This window comes from Microcaecilia unicolor, chromosome 9 (genome assembly GCF_901765095.1).
Source record: "Microcaecilia unicolor chromosome 9, aMicUni1.1, whole genome shotgun sequence".
NCBI classification, from domain to species: domain Eukaryota; kingdom Metazoa; phylum Chordata; class Amphibia; order Gymnophiona; family Siphonopidae; genus Microcaecilia; species Microcaecilia unicolor.
In genome coordinates this window covers 83,484,707-83,502,376 of record NC_044039.1, presented here as the reverse complement: position 1 = coordinate 83,502,376, position 17,670 = coordinate 83,484,707, and the positions used below count along the sequence as shown (strand labels likewise).

The window sequence follows — 17,670 nt, the reverse complement described above, 5'->3', positions numbered from 1 at the left end:
CTCTGTTTCACAGTGCTGGTTTCTGCTGAAACTGATGTACAGGAAGTTCTGCTAGCTCAGGTAACACTTTTGCTACTTGGGCAACCACAGATAAGGCCCCTGTAGCTAGCAGCCTATTCTAAGAATAATGGTCAGAGTGAAGACAATGGTAATAAGTCGTGCGGGACGAGAGAAGTGAGAAGAGTGTGTACGTGACACTCTTTATGATTGGTATGTGGTGCTGGGGAGGTGGGATAGAAGGGTACAATATAAAGATAGGTTGCTTTCTATAAGGGTTGGGATATATTATTTGCTAATGGGTTAGAGCTTACATCCCTGTCAGAGGCATATCCCTCAGGAAATATATCCTTTTCTGAGATTGTAAGTACTGAGAACTAATTCCTTGCTGCTGCTGCTGCTTCTTTCATCTTTCTTTACTGTTCTTATATTGCTTATGGATTTTTGCATAGTGATCTCTCTATAGTTTGTATGATTATTTCTTATTCAGAGCTAAGAATGCTATATCCTGTTTAGCTACCTAATAAAATGATATTTCTGCTACCTGTTGACTGGTTCTTCTCTTTCCATGAGACTAGCACACCCCACACGCAGCACATATGCTCTGACTCGTCACTTTGAATACCATTTCTGGCACCAGTATCTCTCCCAAATCTTCCTCGGTGAAGACCGAAGCAAAGAATTAATTTAATCTCTCCACTATGGCTTTGTCTTTCCCGAGTGCCCCTTTTACCCCTCAGTTATCTAGCAGTCCAAACAATTCTTTTGCTGGATTCTTGCTCTTAATATACCTACTACAATTTTTACTATATGTTTTTTCCTCCAACCCAATCTTTTTTTCAAAGACCCTCTTTGCTTTTCTTAACAGCGCTTTGCATTTGACTTGACATTCCTTATGCTGTTTCTTATTATTTTCAGTCGGTTCCTTCTTCCATTTTCTGAAGGATTTTCTTTTAGCTCTAATAGCTTCCTTCACCTCACCGTTTAACCATGCTGGCAATCATTTGGTCTTCTTCCCTCCTTTTTTAATACAAGGAAAATATTTGGCCTGGGCTTCCAGGATGATATTTTTGAACAGCATCCACGCCTGATGTAAAGTTTTGGCCCTCTCAGCCACTCCTCTAAGTTTCTTCACTGTTCTTCTCATTTTATCATAGTCTCCTTTTTGAAAGTTAAATGCTAACGTATTGGACTTTCTGTGTGTACTTACTCCAAAGCAGACATCAAATCTGATCATATTATGATCAGTGTTATCAAGCAGCCCCCGCAACATTGCCTCCTGCACAAGATCATGCAATCCACTAAGGACTAAGTCTAGAATTTTTGCTTCTCTTGTCAGCTCCTGTACCAGCTGCTCCATAAAGCAGTGCTTGATTTCATCAAGGAAGTTTTCCTCCCTAACATGCCCTGATGTTATATTTACCCAGTCATTATCGGGGTAATTGAAATCACCCATTATTATTGTGTTGCCCAGTTAGCCTCCATAATTTCTGATAACATATCTACATCGGTCTGTTCATCATTGCCAAATGAACGGTAGTACCACTGTCCATTTCCTCTTTACACATGGAATTTCAATCCATAGGGATTCCAAGATATGTTTTGTTTCCTGCAGGATTTTCAATCTATTTGAGTCAAGGCCCTCCTTAACATACAATGCTACCCCTCCACCAATTTGAACCACCCAATCACGATATAATTTGTACCTCTCAGTATGACAGTGTCCCACCAAGTCTCAGAGATGCCTATTATATCTAATTTTTCATTTAGTGCAACATATTCTAACTCTCCCATCTTATTTCTTAGGCTTCTGGCATTCGCATATAGACATTTCAAACTATGTTTGTTGTTCCTATTTACATCTTGCTCAGTAGTTGACAGTGTTAACTTGCAATCTTTTGTCTGATTTTTATTTAAGGACACCTGATCTACTATGGTCTCTTTTGCAACCTCGCTATCAGGATACCCTATCTTCCCTGTTTTGGTGATGTCTTTGAAAAGATAGTTGTTCAAAAACGCATGGCTCAGAACAAGGTGTCTGTCTTCCCACAGGTTCTAGTTTAAAAGCTGCTCTATCTCCTTTTTAAATGCAGTTGACTCTGTGATTAATCATGATTTAAAAAGTTAATCATATTGCAGCATTTCCCATCTCCTCCTAATATCTCTTCTGTTCGCTTCCACTCATGATCCCTGTGTCCTTGGCACAATCCAGCATTTTTCCCCCACCTGCAATTCTACATTACTCCCCCTGCACCACTCTACCTTAAAGGTGGTCTTCTGTTGGTCCTCAGCAGTGGCAGTGTTGCATATACACTGCCTTTGGCCTGCTCTGAAGCTTTCCCTCTGACTCATCCCACTCATGAAGAACCAGGAAACGACTATCAGGTAGGATAGACCAAACGGAAAGCTTCAGAGCAGGCCACAAGGCAGCATATGTGCAACACTGCCACTGCCGAGAACCAACAGAAGACCACCTTTAAGTTGGACCGCAGGGCAGATGCCGCAGACCCCAAGTAAAACTGAAGATGCCACCATTGGAGCTCACTGCCTTGGCCATAGCCTCCAGCAGCCACAAGAAGAGCATGGTGCTGCTCATCAACAAGTCTGTGTCACTGCTCAAGGGGTGGAGAGGAGCGAGGGAGAGGTGCTGGACAATGGGAGGAATGAGAAAACGTGATAATGGACCCTAGGAAGGGGGAGATAATGGACCTGGGTGAAGAGGAGAGGGACGGAAAGGGTAAGATGTTGGATGGGGAGGTGGAAGGGAGGGAGATTATTAATCCTTTAGGGAAGGGGATGGAATTTGATATACTGCCTTTCTGTGGTTACAATCAAAGTGTTTACATATTACATACAGGTATTTAGGTACCTAGGACAATGGAAGGTTAAATGACTTGCTCAAAGTCATAAGGAACTGCAGTGGGAAATAAATTAATAAATAGAAAAAAAACTTTAATTGTGTGACTGTGATTAAAACTTCTTTAATCACATGATTAATCATGATAAAAATTGTAATCGAAATGAAGCCCTTTAAAAGGAAAAAAACTCCTGTGCAAGCTAGTTGATCTGGAAGATAGCTCTCAAAAATGCTAGGTCAATGATGGTGAACCTATGGCACGCGTGCCAGAGAGGGCACACAGAGCCCTCTCTGTTGGCACGTGAGCTGGCGCCTCAGCCAGAGTCGCCTCCGAGTTCCAGGGTCCCCCCTCCCCTCTCTACCTCAGAGTTCCAGAGTAGTCGTCCCTCCCTCCCTTCCTCCCTCTCTCCAAATTTTAAAAGTAATTTCTTGACTTACCTCTTCGGGGACGGGTTACGGTGGCCGGAAACAATGCTAAAATGCGTGCAGGCTGGGCCCTTCTCTCTCTCTCTGATCTCTGGTCCCGCCCTTGCGGAAACAGGAAATGAGGGCGGGACCAGAGCTCAGAGAGAAAGAGAGAGAGAAGGGCCGAGCCTGCACGCATTTTAGCATTGCTGCCGGCTTCCGTAACCCGTCCCCGACGAGGTAAGTCAAGAAATGACTTAAAATTTGGAGGGAAGGAGGGACGACGACTCTGGAACTCGGAGGGAGAGAGAGGGGAGGGGGGACCCTGTGGAACTCGGAGGGAGGACCCTGGATCTCGGGGGGGGGGGGGAGGGAGGAAGGGGGCAGGGGGGAATGGCACTTTGCGATTGTTTGGGCACTCGGTCTCTGAAAGGTTTGCCATCACTGTGCTAGGTTATTACCCTAAACATGCCAAAAAAATGACACCATTGCTCAGGGAGTGAAGCAGATAGGTGTGAAAGTGGTGTTCTCGCCCTTGGAAGGTATCCTTGTCTGGGATGGTTAGGAGAAGATGCACTCTGGAAAGGTCAATCTTACCAGATGAGTCCGATCAGTTTCACTGACTGGGTGACCAGAAAAGACTAGGAGAATGCACTAGGTGTAGCGTACTTGGAGTTCAGCAAGCTTAGATACACTTCCACATAGGCATCTTATACACTGAGCACCCTTGGAATGGATCCTAAAGTGACTAAGTTAGAAATTGGTTGAGTGGAAGGCAACAAAGGGTAGTGGTAAATAGAGTTCACACTGGAAAAAGGGGAGTTAACAGTAATGAGCTGCAGGGATCCATTTTTGGTCTGGTTCTTTCCAACATTTTTGTAAATGATATTGTGGAAAGACTATCAGGAAAGGTTTGCCTTTTTTGGAGATAGCAACATCTCTTCATAGGTGTGGAAAACAGGAGGCGGCATGTAACAATACTTGAAGAATGGTCTAGAGCAGCCATTCCCAACCCAGTCCTCGGGGCACAGCCAGTCCCATCAGGTTTTCAGGATATCCACAATGAATATTCATGAGTTAGATTTGTATACGTCAGCCATTCCCAACCCAGTCCTCGGGGCACACCCAGTCCCATCAGGTTTTCAGGATATCCACAATGAATATTCACGAGTTAGATTTGTATACGTCTCTCTCATACACATTCATTACGGATATCCTGAAAACCTGATGGGACTGGGTATGTCCCGAGGACAGGGTTGGGAATGGCTGGTCTAGAGTTTAGAAGCTAAGATTAAATGCAAAAAAAAAAAATGCAGGATCATGCATTTGGGCAGCAGGAACACCAGGGAGCAGTACAATATAAGAATGCAAAGTTCTGTCCAAAGAACAAGATCAGGATCTGAGAGATGAACGTATTTGATGATCCTGAGAAGGCCAAAAAGAGGTAAAGAGATAACAAAAGCCTAAACGATAGGGTATACAGGGAAAAGAATGTCCAACAAGAAATAGGATGTGACAAGTGCCTCAGTTATCTGTAAAGCACTATATACAATAGCATAAAGAATAACAGGTATAACTGTAGAAAGAAAACTGTTGCTTTAAGTTTACAACTGGTATTTTCCCTTGAAACATTTACTTAGTTGTACAAACACTGATTCACCTGCTTGACTCATCCTTGCCTAGAAGTCTTCCACTTATTTAGTTTTTAAAAACAGAGTAGTCATATCTAAAATAAAGCCTATATCATCTAAGTACAATACTTACATCAGTCCCATGTTTCCTTGTTGCTTGTGTTGCAAGTGACTTAATCTTTTCTCTATAAAGCTGAGCAGCACGACTGTTGTACTTAGCATTTGTATCATTTGTTACACACCCATGTTGACGGAAGAAAGCAATCTTAGAAGATAAAGAAAAACAATACATGAAGAAAATTACAAGTTAACAGTCTTATTAGACTTTGGGAAAGCCAATTTATTGATACAGTACTTGTTAGATGGAACAAATTCTCACAGCTACAGAACTTAAAGCTTCTCTTTCACATGTCTTCCTTTGCCTTTAAAAGAAAGGGCAAAAATGGAGCCTTAAAGAGCAACAGTAGTGGCTATTTATAAAACAAGACACAATGGAATCAGCTGCCTGTGATTATACAGTATGTGTTTTCTGTGGTTTATTTTAGGAAGGCTTTGAAAGCAGGGCTGTGGAGTCCATACACTAAACCTTCAAATTGGACTCAGGGCCGTGCCAAGGGTCTGTGGCCCCCCCCCGCAGACGAACAGTTGGCACGCACGCGCGCACCCCCTCCCCCCCGTGAAAATGATCGCTGTCCTCCCATCCACGCGCCTCTCTCCCCTGCCCTTCCGCTCCCATGTCCCAACTGCCCACCCTCTTCTTCCCCCCCCCCCCCCCAAGATCCCTTTTAAATTTACCTCCGCCCGGCAGCAAAGGCGCAGCGTCAGTGAAGGAGGCGGCGCTTCTGACGTCTCTACTAGTCTTCCCTTCGCTCAATGTCCCGCCTTCTTCTGACGTCATTTCCTTGACGTCAGAAGAAGGCGGAACACTGAGCGAAGGGAAAACTAGTAGAGACGTCGGGAGCACCACCTCCTTCACCGACGCTGCGCCTTCACTGCCGGACGGAGGTAAATTTAAAAGGGATTTTGTTGGGGGGGGAGAAGAGGACGGGCAGTTGGGACATGGGAGCGGGAGGGCGAGGTAAGCATAGTGCGGCGGGGCGCCCCCCCCCAGAGGACGGCGCCCTCCTGCCGTGCTTACCTTGCTTATCGTGTTGGCACGGCCCTGATTGGACTCCTATTTTTCTACTGTCCAACTCTGACTGATATTAGGCTTTAGATTTTTGTTCCGGATCTAAAGTACTGGAGAATATAACATCAGATTCTGGACAAAGATTATATATATTTATACACATATACACACACACATATATACACTTTTTCTCTAATGATCCCCCCCCCCCCCCCCCCCCCCCCCCCACCCAAACTTCATGGCTGGAAAACCCTTTAAGTTTAACATCCAAATTTATATTCTTCCTCCAATAATCACCCATCCCCAACCATAACCTTGACAAAAGGTAAGAAATGTCAGGTCATTGTGGAAAGGTGGAGGGTAAAGGACAGAAATGCCCTCGGTGCTGCTTCAGTCCTTTTTGTCCATGGCCACTGTCAAGTAGCTCTCTTCACAGCATCTCAGATTTTTTCCTCTGCCAACTGCTTCCTCTTCAGTCCCTCATTTGTCCCCTCAACCCTAAGCACAGGAAACTGCAGGAAAGTTTAAAACACATATTATTGCCGCTTTGTAATTCGCAGATACTGCAACAGAGTCCTGCGCACATCCAAAAGGTGCAACTGCCCAAATGAACCTGGAAACTCCTCCTCAACAAAAGGAGGTTAGAAAAACAGGCTGGTTTAGGTGAAACGCTGAAACCACCTTAGGCATGAAGGAAGGCACGGTCCGAACCCTGACCCCTGACTCTGAGAATTGCAGAAAAGGGTCTCTACAGGACAGCGCCTGGAGCTCTGACACCCGTCTCGCCAAAGTAATGGCCACTAAAAAGACGGCCTTCAGTGTCAAATCTTTCTCTGAAGCACGCTGAAGCAGTTCAAAGGGAGCCCCCTGAAGGGCCTTCAATACTAACCCCAGGTTCCAAGCTGGACAAGGTGCCCGCACGGGAGGACAGAGCCGAAGCACCCCTCTAAGAAACCGTGCCACATCTGGACGAGCAGCTAAGGACACGCCTTCAACCTTGCCACGCAGGGAGGCCAATGCTGCCACTTGCACCCGCAGGGAATTATAGGCCAAGCCTTTGTGTACACCATCCTGCAAAAAGTCTAGAATCGGCGAGACAGGAGCCCACAACGGAGAAAGCGCTCTTGAAACACACCAGACTTCAAACTGGCGCCAAATCCTGGCATAAGCCACGGAAGTGGAGTGCTTATGGGCCTGTATGAGAGTGGAAATTACCTTATTTGGAGTAGCCTCTCTCTCTCAATTGCGCCCTCTCAATCGCCATGCTATAAGACCAAAGCGGCAGGCGCCCTCCATGGCCACCGGCCCCTGACACAACAGGTGCAGAACCAGAGGTAACGGAAAGGGAGCCTCCAACAGCATCTGTCGAAGGTCCGCATACCAAGGCCTCCTGGACCAATCCGGGGCGATGAGCACCACTTCTCCTGGATGCAGCCGAATCCGCAGGAGCACTCACCCTATCAAGGGCCACGGAGGGAAGACATACAGCAAGCCCAGGGGCCAGGGTTGAGCCAAGGCATCCAACCCGGCAGAGTGAGGATCCCTCCGTCTGCTGAAGAAGCACGGGACTTTGGCATTGGAACTGGTCGCCATAAGATCCATCACTGGCTTGCCCCATTTGGCACAAATCTGCAGGAATACATCGTCTGCTAGTTCCCACTCCGCTGGATCGATCTGATGCCTGCTTAGATAGTCGGCTTGCACGTTGCTCTGACCTGCAATGTGAGCTGCTGACAGGGACTGTAGATGCAGCTTGGCCCAGTGGCAAATTTGTTCAGCCTGCGCGGCTAGAGCTCTGCACTGAGTGCCGCCTTGTCGATTTATGTAGGCCACTGCTGTTGTGTTGTCCGACATCACTCGGACAGCCAATCCTTCCAGGGTCACTTGAAAGGCCAGAAGAGACAGAAACACCGCTTTCAACTCCAGGCGGTTGATAGACCACACCGACTCGTCGGGTGTCCACATGCTTCCCCTGGCAATGTGCGCCCAAGCCCTTCAGGCTGGCACCTGTCAACACTAGGCACCAATCGGAGAGCGCCAGCGGCATTCCCCGCCGCAACATGCTTTCCGAGAGCCACCACTCCATACTGAGGCAGGCCGCAGGGAGCCAAGAAAGTCTGCACTGATAATCCTGAGATACTGGAGACCATCTTTGAAGTAGAGAATACTGTAGAGGTCTCAGGTGCGCTCTCGCCCATGGCACCAATTCCAATGTGGCAGTTATCGATCCCAACAGCTGGACAATGTCCCAAGCTCGCGGGCAGGGCATCCTCAGGAGCAGACGGACCTGATTTTGAAGCTTGCACCGCCTTTGCTCGGGAAGAAACACATAGCCCGAGGCTGTGTCGAACCTGGCCCCCAAATATTCTAGAGATTGCGAGGGGGTCAGGTAACTTTTGGCCATATTGACGACCCAGCCCAGAGATTGAAGGACTGAAACCACTCTGGCTGTAGCTAGATGACTCTTTTTCTGAGTCTGCTATGATGAGCCAGTCGTCTAGGAACAGGTGAACCCGGATACCCTCTTGCCTGAGAAAGGCAGCTACTACCACCATTACCTTGGAGAAGGTTCGGGGAGCTGTGGCGAGGCCAAAAGGCAAGGCCCGAAACTGGAAATGTTTTCCCAACACCGCAAACCGCAGAAACTTCTGGTGCGGGGTCCAAATTGGTATGTGCAAGTAAGCTTCTTTCAGGTCCAGAGACGTGAGAAACTATCCTGGCTGTACCACCGCAATGACGGAGCGCAGGGTTTCCATGTGAAAATGCCGCACTCTTAAGGACTTGTTTAGCTCTTTTAAGTCCAGGATCGGGCGAAAAGACCCACCTTTTCGTGGCACCACAAAGTAAATGGAGTAGCGGCCTAGACCTTGTTCGGCGGGAGGCACCGGTGTCACAGCCCCTATCTGGCACAGACTGTGCAAAGTCTCCTCTACTGCCACCCGTTTAACGGCAGAACAGCATCAGGACTCCACAAACACGTCTCTCACCGGGGCATCGAATTCTATTCGGTATCCGTCTCTGATCAGGTCCAAGACCCACTGATCTGCAGAGATTTTGGCCCACTCCTCGAAAAAGAGGGAAAGACTTCCTCCGATGACAGGAAACGAGGAGGGGGCCGGCGCACCATTATTGAGAGGGTCGCCCCTGAACTCCAGGCCTTGAACCGGCAGCTGCGGAACATTTGTCCGAGCGAAAGGAGTTTCTCTGCTAAAAGCGGGCACGCAAAGTGAACCCAGCAGCACGCCCCGGGCGGTACCTTCTAGCTTCACGGAAGCGAGGTCTGTAAGAGGAGTGGACCGCCTGACCCTTGGAGGAAGGCTTCGGCCTATCTTCGGGCAAGCGCTGAGGTTTGGAATCCCCCAGGCCTTTAACAATGTTTTCCAGCTCCTCACCAAACAGGAGGCGGCCTTGAAAGGGCAACTTCACCAACCTTTGCTTAGAGGCCATGTCCGCCGCCCAATGTCGTAGCCAAAGAGTGCGGTGAGCCGCCACTACTACTGCCATTTGTTTAGCCGAAGCTCTGACAATATCATAAAGGGCGTCAGCCAAAAAGGACAAGGCCGACTCCATCCGCGGAGCCACTTCAGATAAGGTCTCCGCTCCATCACCGGGCTGTTCCATTGCCTGTGTAACCAAGCCAGGCAGGCTCTAGCAGCATAACAACTGCATGCAGACGCCCGAACAGTAAGACCTGCCAAATCAAAGGACCGCTTCAGAGCTGAATCAAGCCTGCGGTCTTGAATAACCTTCAGGGCAACACCTCCTTCAACAGGGAGGGTAGTTCTCTTTGTCACAGCCGTGACCAGGGCATCCACTTTAGGCATTGCAAAGCGAGCCAAATGTTCCTCACACAGAGGGTATAATTGCCCCATAGCCCTGGCAACCTTTAAAAGTCCCTCGGGGTCAGCCCATTGAGCCGAAATAAGCTCTTGGATGGAGTCATGCAAAGGAAAGGCTCGAGCAGGCTTTCTGGTACTAGCCATCCTTGGATTAACCGAGGAGGCTGTGCCACTCCCAGGATCTTCAATCGAGAGGGCTTGTAAGGCATCTGAAATAAGCGCTGGCAGCTCCTCGCGGTGGAAAATCCTCACCGCAGACGGATCATCAAGCTCCTGCGGCAATTCTGCACCCAACTCTGGCTCCTCAGCCCAAAGAAGTTCTGCCAGACCCCTCAGAATCCTCATAGCTTGACCACGGGGGGGGGGGGGGGGGGGGGGGGGGGGGGGGAGGGGGGTGCGCCACACTCAGAAGGGGAATTAGCCCTTCTGCGTTTAACAGGAGGATAAGAAACAGGCAAAGCCAACTCCAAAAGGCCAGAATCCACGGGGGGGGGGGGCAGGCAGAGGGTCCGAAGATCCCTGTGGAAGAGCTCTTTTAAGCATGTATGCCCTATGCAGCATTAAAACAAAATCAGGGGAGAAAACCGCTCCCTGACCGCCCAGATCCTGCCCAGGGCTATCAGCTCTATTATTAGCCTCACTCAGAGGACCCCCCCCCCCCCCAGATTCAGGGCTCTCCGTCGCAACGGAGGCCGCGCCATGTGGAAAATCCAAAATGGCGTCCGCTGCCAGCGCAGAGCGCGAAAGATCGCCGCTCGCCATGCTTGGGCCGGCACTACCATCTGTACTGCACGAATTATAGAGCCCCGCTGCTGATTTGCGCTTGCCACATTTAGAACAGTGCTTTACAGGCTCCGCAGCCATCGCCGAAAACGGCGGTAAAATTAAAAAATGGCGGTTCACGCCAAAAACGTCCCGATCGCGGGCCCACCCCGGAGGAGTCAGAAAACACTCTTACCTCACTAGACCGAGTATCACAGCTCCTGCAGAAGAATCTCAAGGAAAAAAACCTCTTTTCCAAGATCGCTGTGCTAAAGCGCAACGCGACTTTAATTTTTTTTTTTAATGCTGTGAGGAAAGCAGAGGCAAAAGAGGTAAATAAAAACACTCCGGAGGCTCAGATAAGTGGAAAAGGCAGGGAAAAGCGAACCAATGTGCCTGCATCCACTGAGTGGGAAAGGACAGGGAAAAGCAAGCTAATATGTCCACATCCACGGGGGCATGGGTAAGGCAGGGAAAGGGCTGACCTATGTGCCTTCAAAGTGAAGCTGCTATAGCCTCTAACACCCCGGCTAACAACTGGTAAGCCAGGAGCCACCCCCCAGGCAGATTTTTGATGGAGCTCGAAGAAGCTGCAGCCACCCTGCTTGGGGAGATAGAGAATACTGAAGAGGCAGTGGAGCTAGCTGGCCATGAGGCACTGTGAAAAGTTGAGTGCTCTCTATCTCCCCCTGCTGGTTGATGGACACAACCCATACGTAATGGCTTCATCTGCTTGATGACAAGGAAATTATATTTAATTCATAAGAACTGCCATACTGTATTAGACCAAAGGTCTATGAGTTCATAGTAACATAGTATATGACGGCAGATAAAGACCCGCACGGTCCATCTAGTCTTCCCAATAAGACAGCCCGAGCCACACCTGCCACTCCATGCATGTAGATAAGTACATAAGTAATGCCATACTGGGAAAAGACCAAGGGTCCATCGAGCCCAGCATCCTGTCCACGACAGCAGCCAAACCAGGCCAAGGGCACCTGGCAAGCTTCCCAAACGTACAAACATTCTATACATGTTATTCCTGGAATTGTGGATTTTTCCCAAGTCCATTTAGTAGCGGTTTATGGACTTGTCCTTTAGGAAACCGTCCAACCCCTTTTTAAACTATGCTAAGCTAACCGCCTTCACCACTTTCTCCGGCAACAAATTCCAGAGTTTAATTATACGTTGGGTGAAGAAAATTTTTCTCCTATTTGTTTTAAATTTACTACACTGTAGTTTCATCGCATGACCCTAGTCCTAGTATTTTTGGAAAGCGTGAACAGACGCTTCACATCCACCTGTTCCACTCCACTCATTATTTTATATACCTCTATCATGTCTCCCCTCAGCCGTCTCTTCTCCAAGCTGAATAGCCCTAGCCTCCTTAATCTTTCTTCATAGGGAAGTCATCCCATCCCCGCTATCATTTTAGTCGCCCTTCACTGCACTGATATGACAGTATCAGTCCTCTTTTGGTTAGGTTACATTGGTTGCCAGTGGAGGCATGGGTGGCATTTATAATTTGCATAATTATACTTAAAATTTCAAATGGTTTGACCCCAGAATATATGACATCTATGAACAAATATCAGCAGGAAACAAATATAATCTCGATATCAAATGATATTAAGTTTTTCTAGTTCTCAAAAATCAAATCTAAGAAATTTTTTTCTGCATCTATATCATATCAAAGTATCAGGATTTGGAATTCGCTGCCTCCTTCTAGTTGTGTAATATGTGATTATAATGTTTTAGACAGGCAGTAAAAAACTTTCTAGTTTGTAAGTTCTTGACTGGTAAAGGTTAGTTCTTTGTTAGTAAGGATTTGAGTGAGTATCGGGGATAAAGGATTAATATTTATATCCTTGTATCTCCTTGGTATTGTCCAGGACAAATTAAGCAAGTCTGGGTTTTACTTCCATTGCTTTCAATGGAAGCAAAACCCGGACTGGATCAACGTGTCCTCCTTTTTCTGGAGCCATAAACGGTATATAAACGGTAATAATGTAAAGTAATGCAGGTTACATTGTCATAATCAAATACTGACATAACACATAAATAGGGCAGTCACCCAATCATGAAGCATGTTTTTATTGTCAATACTTGAATAAACCAGTAATCCAACAATGTTGCAAACCTGACATTTTACTCGCTATCAACATTTAGGTGAATGTGACACAAGGTAAAATTATGTATAATCATACCTGATAATTTTCTTTCCATTAATCATAGCTGATCAATCCATAGACTGGTGGGTTGTGTCCATCTACCAGCAGGTGGAGATAGAGAGCAAACTTTTGCCTCCCTATATGTGGTCATGTGCTGCCGGAAACTCCTCAGTATGTCGATATCAAAGCTCCATCCGCAGGACTCAGCACTTAGAGAATTACACCCACGAAGGGACACTCTGCCCAGCTCACCACCGCCGAAACGGGGGAGGGGAATTAACCCAGCTCATCCCCACACAAGTGGGGGAGGGGAATCCGTCCAGCTCATCCTCGCGGAGCGGGGGAGGGACACCACACCCGCCGATGCGGGGGGATCTGGCTTATCCTGCAACCGCAACCGCGGGAGGAGCTGACTGACCCTAACACCGCCGAAGCAGGAGGGGTACAAAGCTGCCCTACAGCCGCACGAAGCGGGAGGGAGTGCCGGCAGAATTTTAAGTCTCAATCCAGCCCCGAAAAACGGAGGGGAGAGTAATGCAGCAGCTCACTGTAACACAAACTCGTCTTAACTCTTGAAGAATCCAAGTGAAAAAACTTGAACACGAAGTCTTTCTGAAGTAACTGAAGACTAAACTTGAACCTGAAATGCAACCAGAATAAAAACAGTACAGAAATCTGGGAGGGGCTATGGATTGATCAGCTATGATTAATGGAAAGAAAATTATCAGGTATGATTATACATAATTTTACCTTCCATATCATCAAGCTGATCAATCCATAGACTGGTGGGATGTACCGAAGCAGTACTCACCCAGGGCGGGACATTGAAATCCCTGACCTCAACACTGAAGCTCCAAACCGGGCCTCCGCCCGTGCAGCCACAGTCAAACGGTAATGCTTGGAGAATGTATGGGCCGAAGCCCAAGTTGCCGCCTTGCATATCTCTGCCAAGGAGACGGAACCGGCCTCTGCCATCGAGGCCGCCTGAGCTCTTGTGGAGTGAGCCTTCAGCCGGATAGGCGGCACCTTCCCCGCGGCCACATAAGCCGCTGCAATGGCTTCCTTGACCCATCTTGCCACTGTAGGCTTAGCAGCCTGCAGACCCTTACGAGGACCTGCAAACAGGACAAACAGATGATCTGATTTCCGGAACTCATTGGTCACTTCCAAGTATCTGATGATGACTCGTCTCACATCCAGATATTTAAGAGCAGAATACTCCTCTGGGTAGTCCTCCCTACGAAAGGAAGGGAGACAGAGCTGCTGATTCACATGGAAGCGAGAAACAATCTTGGGCAGAAAGGAAGGCACTGTGCGAATAGTCACTCCTGCCTCAGTGAACTGTAGAAAAGGCTCTCGACATGAGAGCGCCTGGAGCTCGGAAACTCTTCTGGCTGAAGTGATAGCCACCAAAAAGACTGCTTTCAATGTCAGGTCTTTCAGAGATGCCCTTGACAAGGGTTCAAACGGCGGCTTCTGCAATGCTCTTAGCACCAGGTTGAGATTCCACGCAGGCACTACTGAGTGCAGAGGAGGGCGCAGGTGATTAACCCCCTTGAGAAAGCGCACCACATCTGGCTGCGAAGCCAGGGAAGCACCCTTCAGGCGGCCCCTGAAGCAAGCCAGAGCCGCTACCTGGACCTTAAGGGAACTGAGCGACAGGCCTTTGTCTAGACCTTCTTGCAGGAACGCCAACACTGAAGAAATTGGAGCAGTGAAAGGAGAAAGAGAGCCTGCTTCACACCACGCTGCAAAGATACGCCAAACCCTGGCGTAAGCAGTAGAAGTAGAGCGTTTCCTCGCTCTCAGCATAGTGGCGATGACCTAATCTGAGAAGCCCTTCTTCCTCAGACGCTGCCGCTCAATAGCCAGGCCGTAAGACCAAAGGGGGAGGGATCCTCCATCACCACGGGACCCTGATGTAACAGGCCCTGCTCCACTGGCAGTCGCAGAGGATCGTCGACTGAGAGCCTGATCAAGTCCGCATACCAGGGACGTCTGGGCCAATCCGGACCCACCAGGATTATCCTGCCGGGGTGCTTTGCCACCCGGTCTAGCACCCTGCCCAACATGGGCCAGGGCGGGAACACATAGAGAAGCTCTTGTGTCGGCCATTGTTGAAGAGCATCTACTCCCAGGGATCGAGGGTCCCGTCCTCTGCTGAAGAAGCGCGGCACTTGGCAATTGGCCGATGACGCCATCAGATCTAGGCTCGGCTGGCCCCAGCGCTTCGTGATGTCCAAGAACGCCTGAGCAGATAGCTGCCACTCTCCTGGCTCCAAGGTATGGCGACTGAGAAAGTCCGCCTTGACATTCATGACTCCGGCAATGTGAGCCGCTGACAGCTGTTCCAGGTTCGCTTCCGCCCACTGGCATAGACTCATAGCCTCCTTGGCTAGAGGGGCGCTCTTGGTACCTCCCTGACGGTTGACATAGGCCACAGCCGTGGCATTGTCCGACAGGACCCGTACAGGCTTCAACACCAGTACCGGAATGAACTCCAAAAGCGCCAACCGAATGGCTCTGAGTTCCAGGAGGTTGATAGACCACTTTGCCTCTGCAGGAGACCAGAGCCCCTGCGCTGTCCTTCCCAAACAGTGGGCTCCCCAGCCCGACAAAGAGGCGTCCGTCGTGACGACAATCCACTCTGGGGTCACCAGAGGCATTCCCGCAGACAACTTGTCTGTCTGCATCCACCAGCTCAGCGCCTTGCGCACTGCTGGATCCAAGGGAAGGCGCACAGCATAATCCTCCGACATCGGAGTCCAGCGCTGCAGCAGAGAGAGTTGAAGGGGTCTCATATGAGCCCTGGCCCAGGGCACTACTTCCATCGTGGCCGTCATAGAGCCCAACAGCTGCACATAGTCCCAAGCCCGAAGAGGAGAGGCTACTAGGAACTGGTCCACCTGAGCCTGAAGTTTGACAATCCGATTGTCTGGCAGGAACACTCTGCCCACTCGGGTGTCGAATCGAACTCCCAGATACTCCAGGGACTGAGTCGGGCGCAGCTGGCTCTTCTCCCAGTTGATGATCCATCCCAGGGAGCTCAAAAGAGCAACTACCCGGTCCACAGCTTTGCCGCACTCTGCATAAGAGGGGGCTCGGATCAACCAGTCGTCCAGATAAGGATGGACTTGTACTCCTTCCTTTCGCAGGAAGGCCGCTATGACCACCATTACTTTGGAAAAGGTCCGCGGAGCAGTAGCCAACCCGAACGGGAGGGCTCTGAACTGGAAGTGTCGGCCCAGGACTGCAAAACGCAGAAAGCGTTGATGAGGAGGCCAGATGGGAATATGCAAGTATGCTTCCTTGATGTCCAAGGATGCCAGGTACTCCCCTGCCTTCACTGCCGCTATAACAGAGCGGAGAGTCTCCATGCAAAAGTGCCGTACTTTCAAGGCCCGATTGACCCCTTTGAGGTCGAGGATAGGCCGGACAGAACCTCCTTTCTTTGGTACCACAAAGTAAATGGAGTAACGCCCCTTGCCAAGCTGACTTTCTGGCACTGGAACGACCGCCCCCAGGCGGATCAGATTGTCCAAAGTCTGCTGCACTGCCACAGCTTTGACCGGAGACTTGCAGGGAGAGAGTACAAACCCGTCTCTTAAGGGTCGGCAGAACTCTAGCTTGTAGCCGTCTCTGATGACTTCCAGCACCCAAGCGTCTGAAGTGATTGTGGTCCACTCGCCCAGAAACGAGGACAGCCGTCCTCCAATCTGCACTGGGGCGTGGACCAAGACCCCGTCATTGGGTACGAGACCCTGGGGGAGGACCGGAGGGAGCACCTCCGGGACGGCGGTCTCTGCGAAAGGAATGCTGCTTGGGGGAGAAATTCCTCTTAAAGGAAGAGGGGGCAGAAGCACCCGACCTGCCCGGGCGGTACCGACGGGCTTCCTGAAACCGTCCTCTGGAGGTACCGGGACGAGCACTAGCCCGAGCCCTGACCTCCGGTAACTTCTTGCCCTTAGACGTGCCGAGATCGGTCACGATTTTGTCCAGCTCGACCCCAAAGAGCAGCTTGCCTTTAAAAGGCAATCTAGCCAGGCGGGATTTAGAGGCGTGGTCAGCAGACCAATGTTTCAGCCAAAGCCACCGCCGCGCAGAGACTGTCTGAGCCATGCCTTTAGCTGAGGCTCTCAAGACATCATACAGCAAGTCTGCCAAATAGGCTAAGCCCGATTCCAGGGCTGGCCAATCAGCCCTCAAGGAATGGTCCGAGGGGGAAGCCCGCTGCACCATAGTCAGGCACGCCCTGGCCACGTAGGAGCCGCAAACTGAGGCCTGCAAACTTAAAGCAGCCGCCTCAAAGGACGACCTTAAGGCCGCCTCCAATCTCCTGTCTTGGGCGTCCTTTAGGGCCGTGCCACCTTCCACCGGCAATGCCGTTTTCTTAGTCACCGCAGTGATTAAAGAATCCACGGTAGGCCACAGATAGGCCTCACGCTCACTCACAGCCAAAGGATAGAGGCGGGACATAACCCTAGCCACTTTAAGGCTCGCTTCTGGGACATCCCATTGAGCCGAAATTAAGGTGTGCATGGCATCATGCACGTGGAAGGTTCTAGGCGGGCGCTTCGTCCCCAGCATAATGGCAGAGCCAACAGGGGCTGAGGGAGAGACGTCCTCCGGAGAGGATATCTTCAAAGTGTCCATGGCCTGTAACAACAGGTTGGGCAAATCCTCTGGGCGAAAAAGCCGCGCTACAGAGGGGTCATCCGCTCCATCCGAGCGGGGATCCGTCTCCTCCAAGGAATCCGCAAAGGACCGTTGGGAGACCTCAGACACGCTGCCCTCATCTACATCGGAGGAGACAAATTCCTCCAAGGCCTGGGAATCAACCCGAGGGCGTTTACCTCTGGGAACCTCAACCTCTTTACCA

General features: G+C 49.7%; 1 protein-coding gene across 2 annotated transcripts in view; it reads right to left on the bottom strand.

Annotated features, from left to right (window-relative positions):
* Positions 1 to 17,670, bottom strand: part of ARFGAP3 (ADP ribosylation factor GTPase activating protein 3) — a 254,875-nt gene that overhangs the window by 218,515 nt on the left and 18,690 nt on the right. For both annotated transcript variants that reach the window (XM_030213740.1, XM_030213741.1), the window contains exon 4: positions 5,024 to 5,155. In XM_030213740.1, coding sequence (XP_030069600.1) covers positions 5,024 to 5,155 — 132 coding nt within the window. The remainder of the gene's footprint in view (positions 1 to 5,023; positions 5,156 to 17,670) is intronic.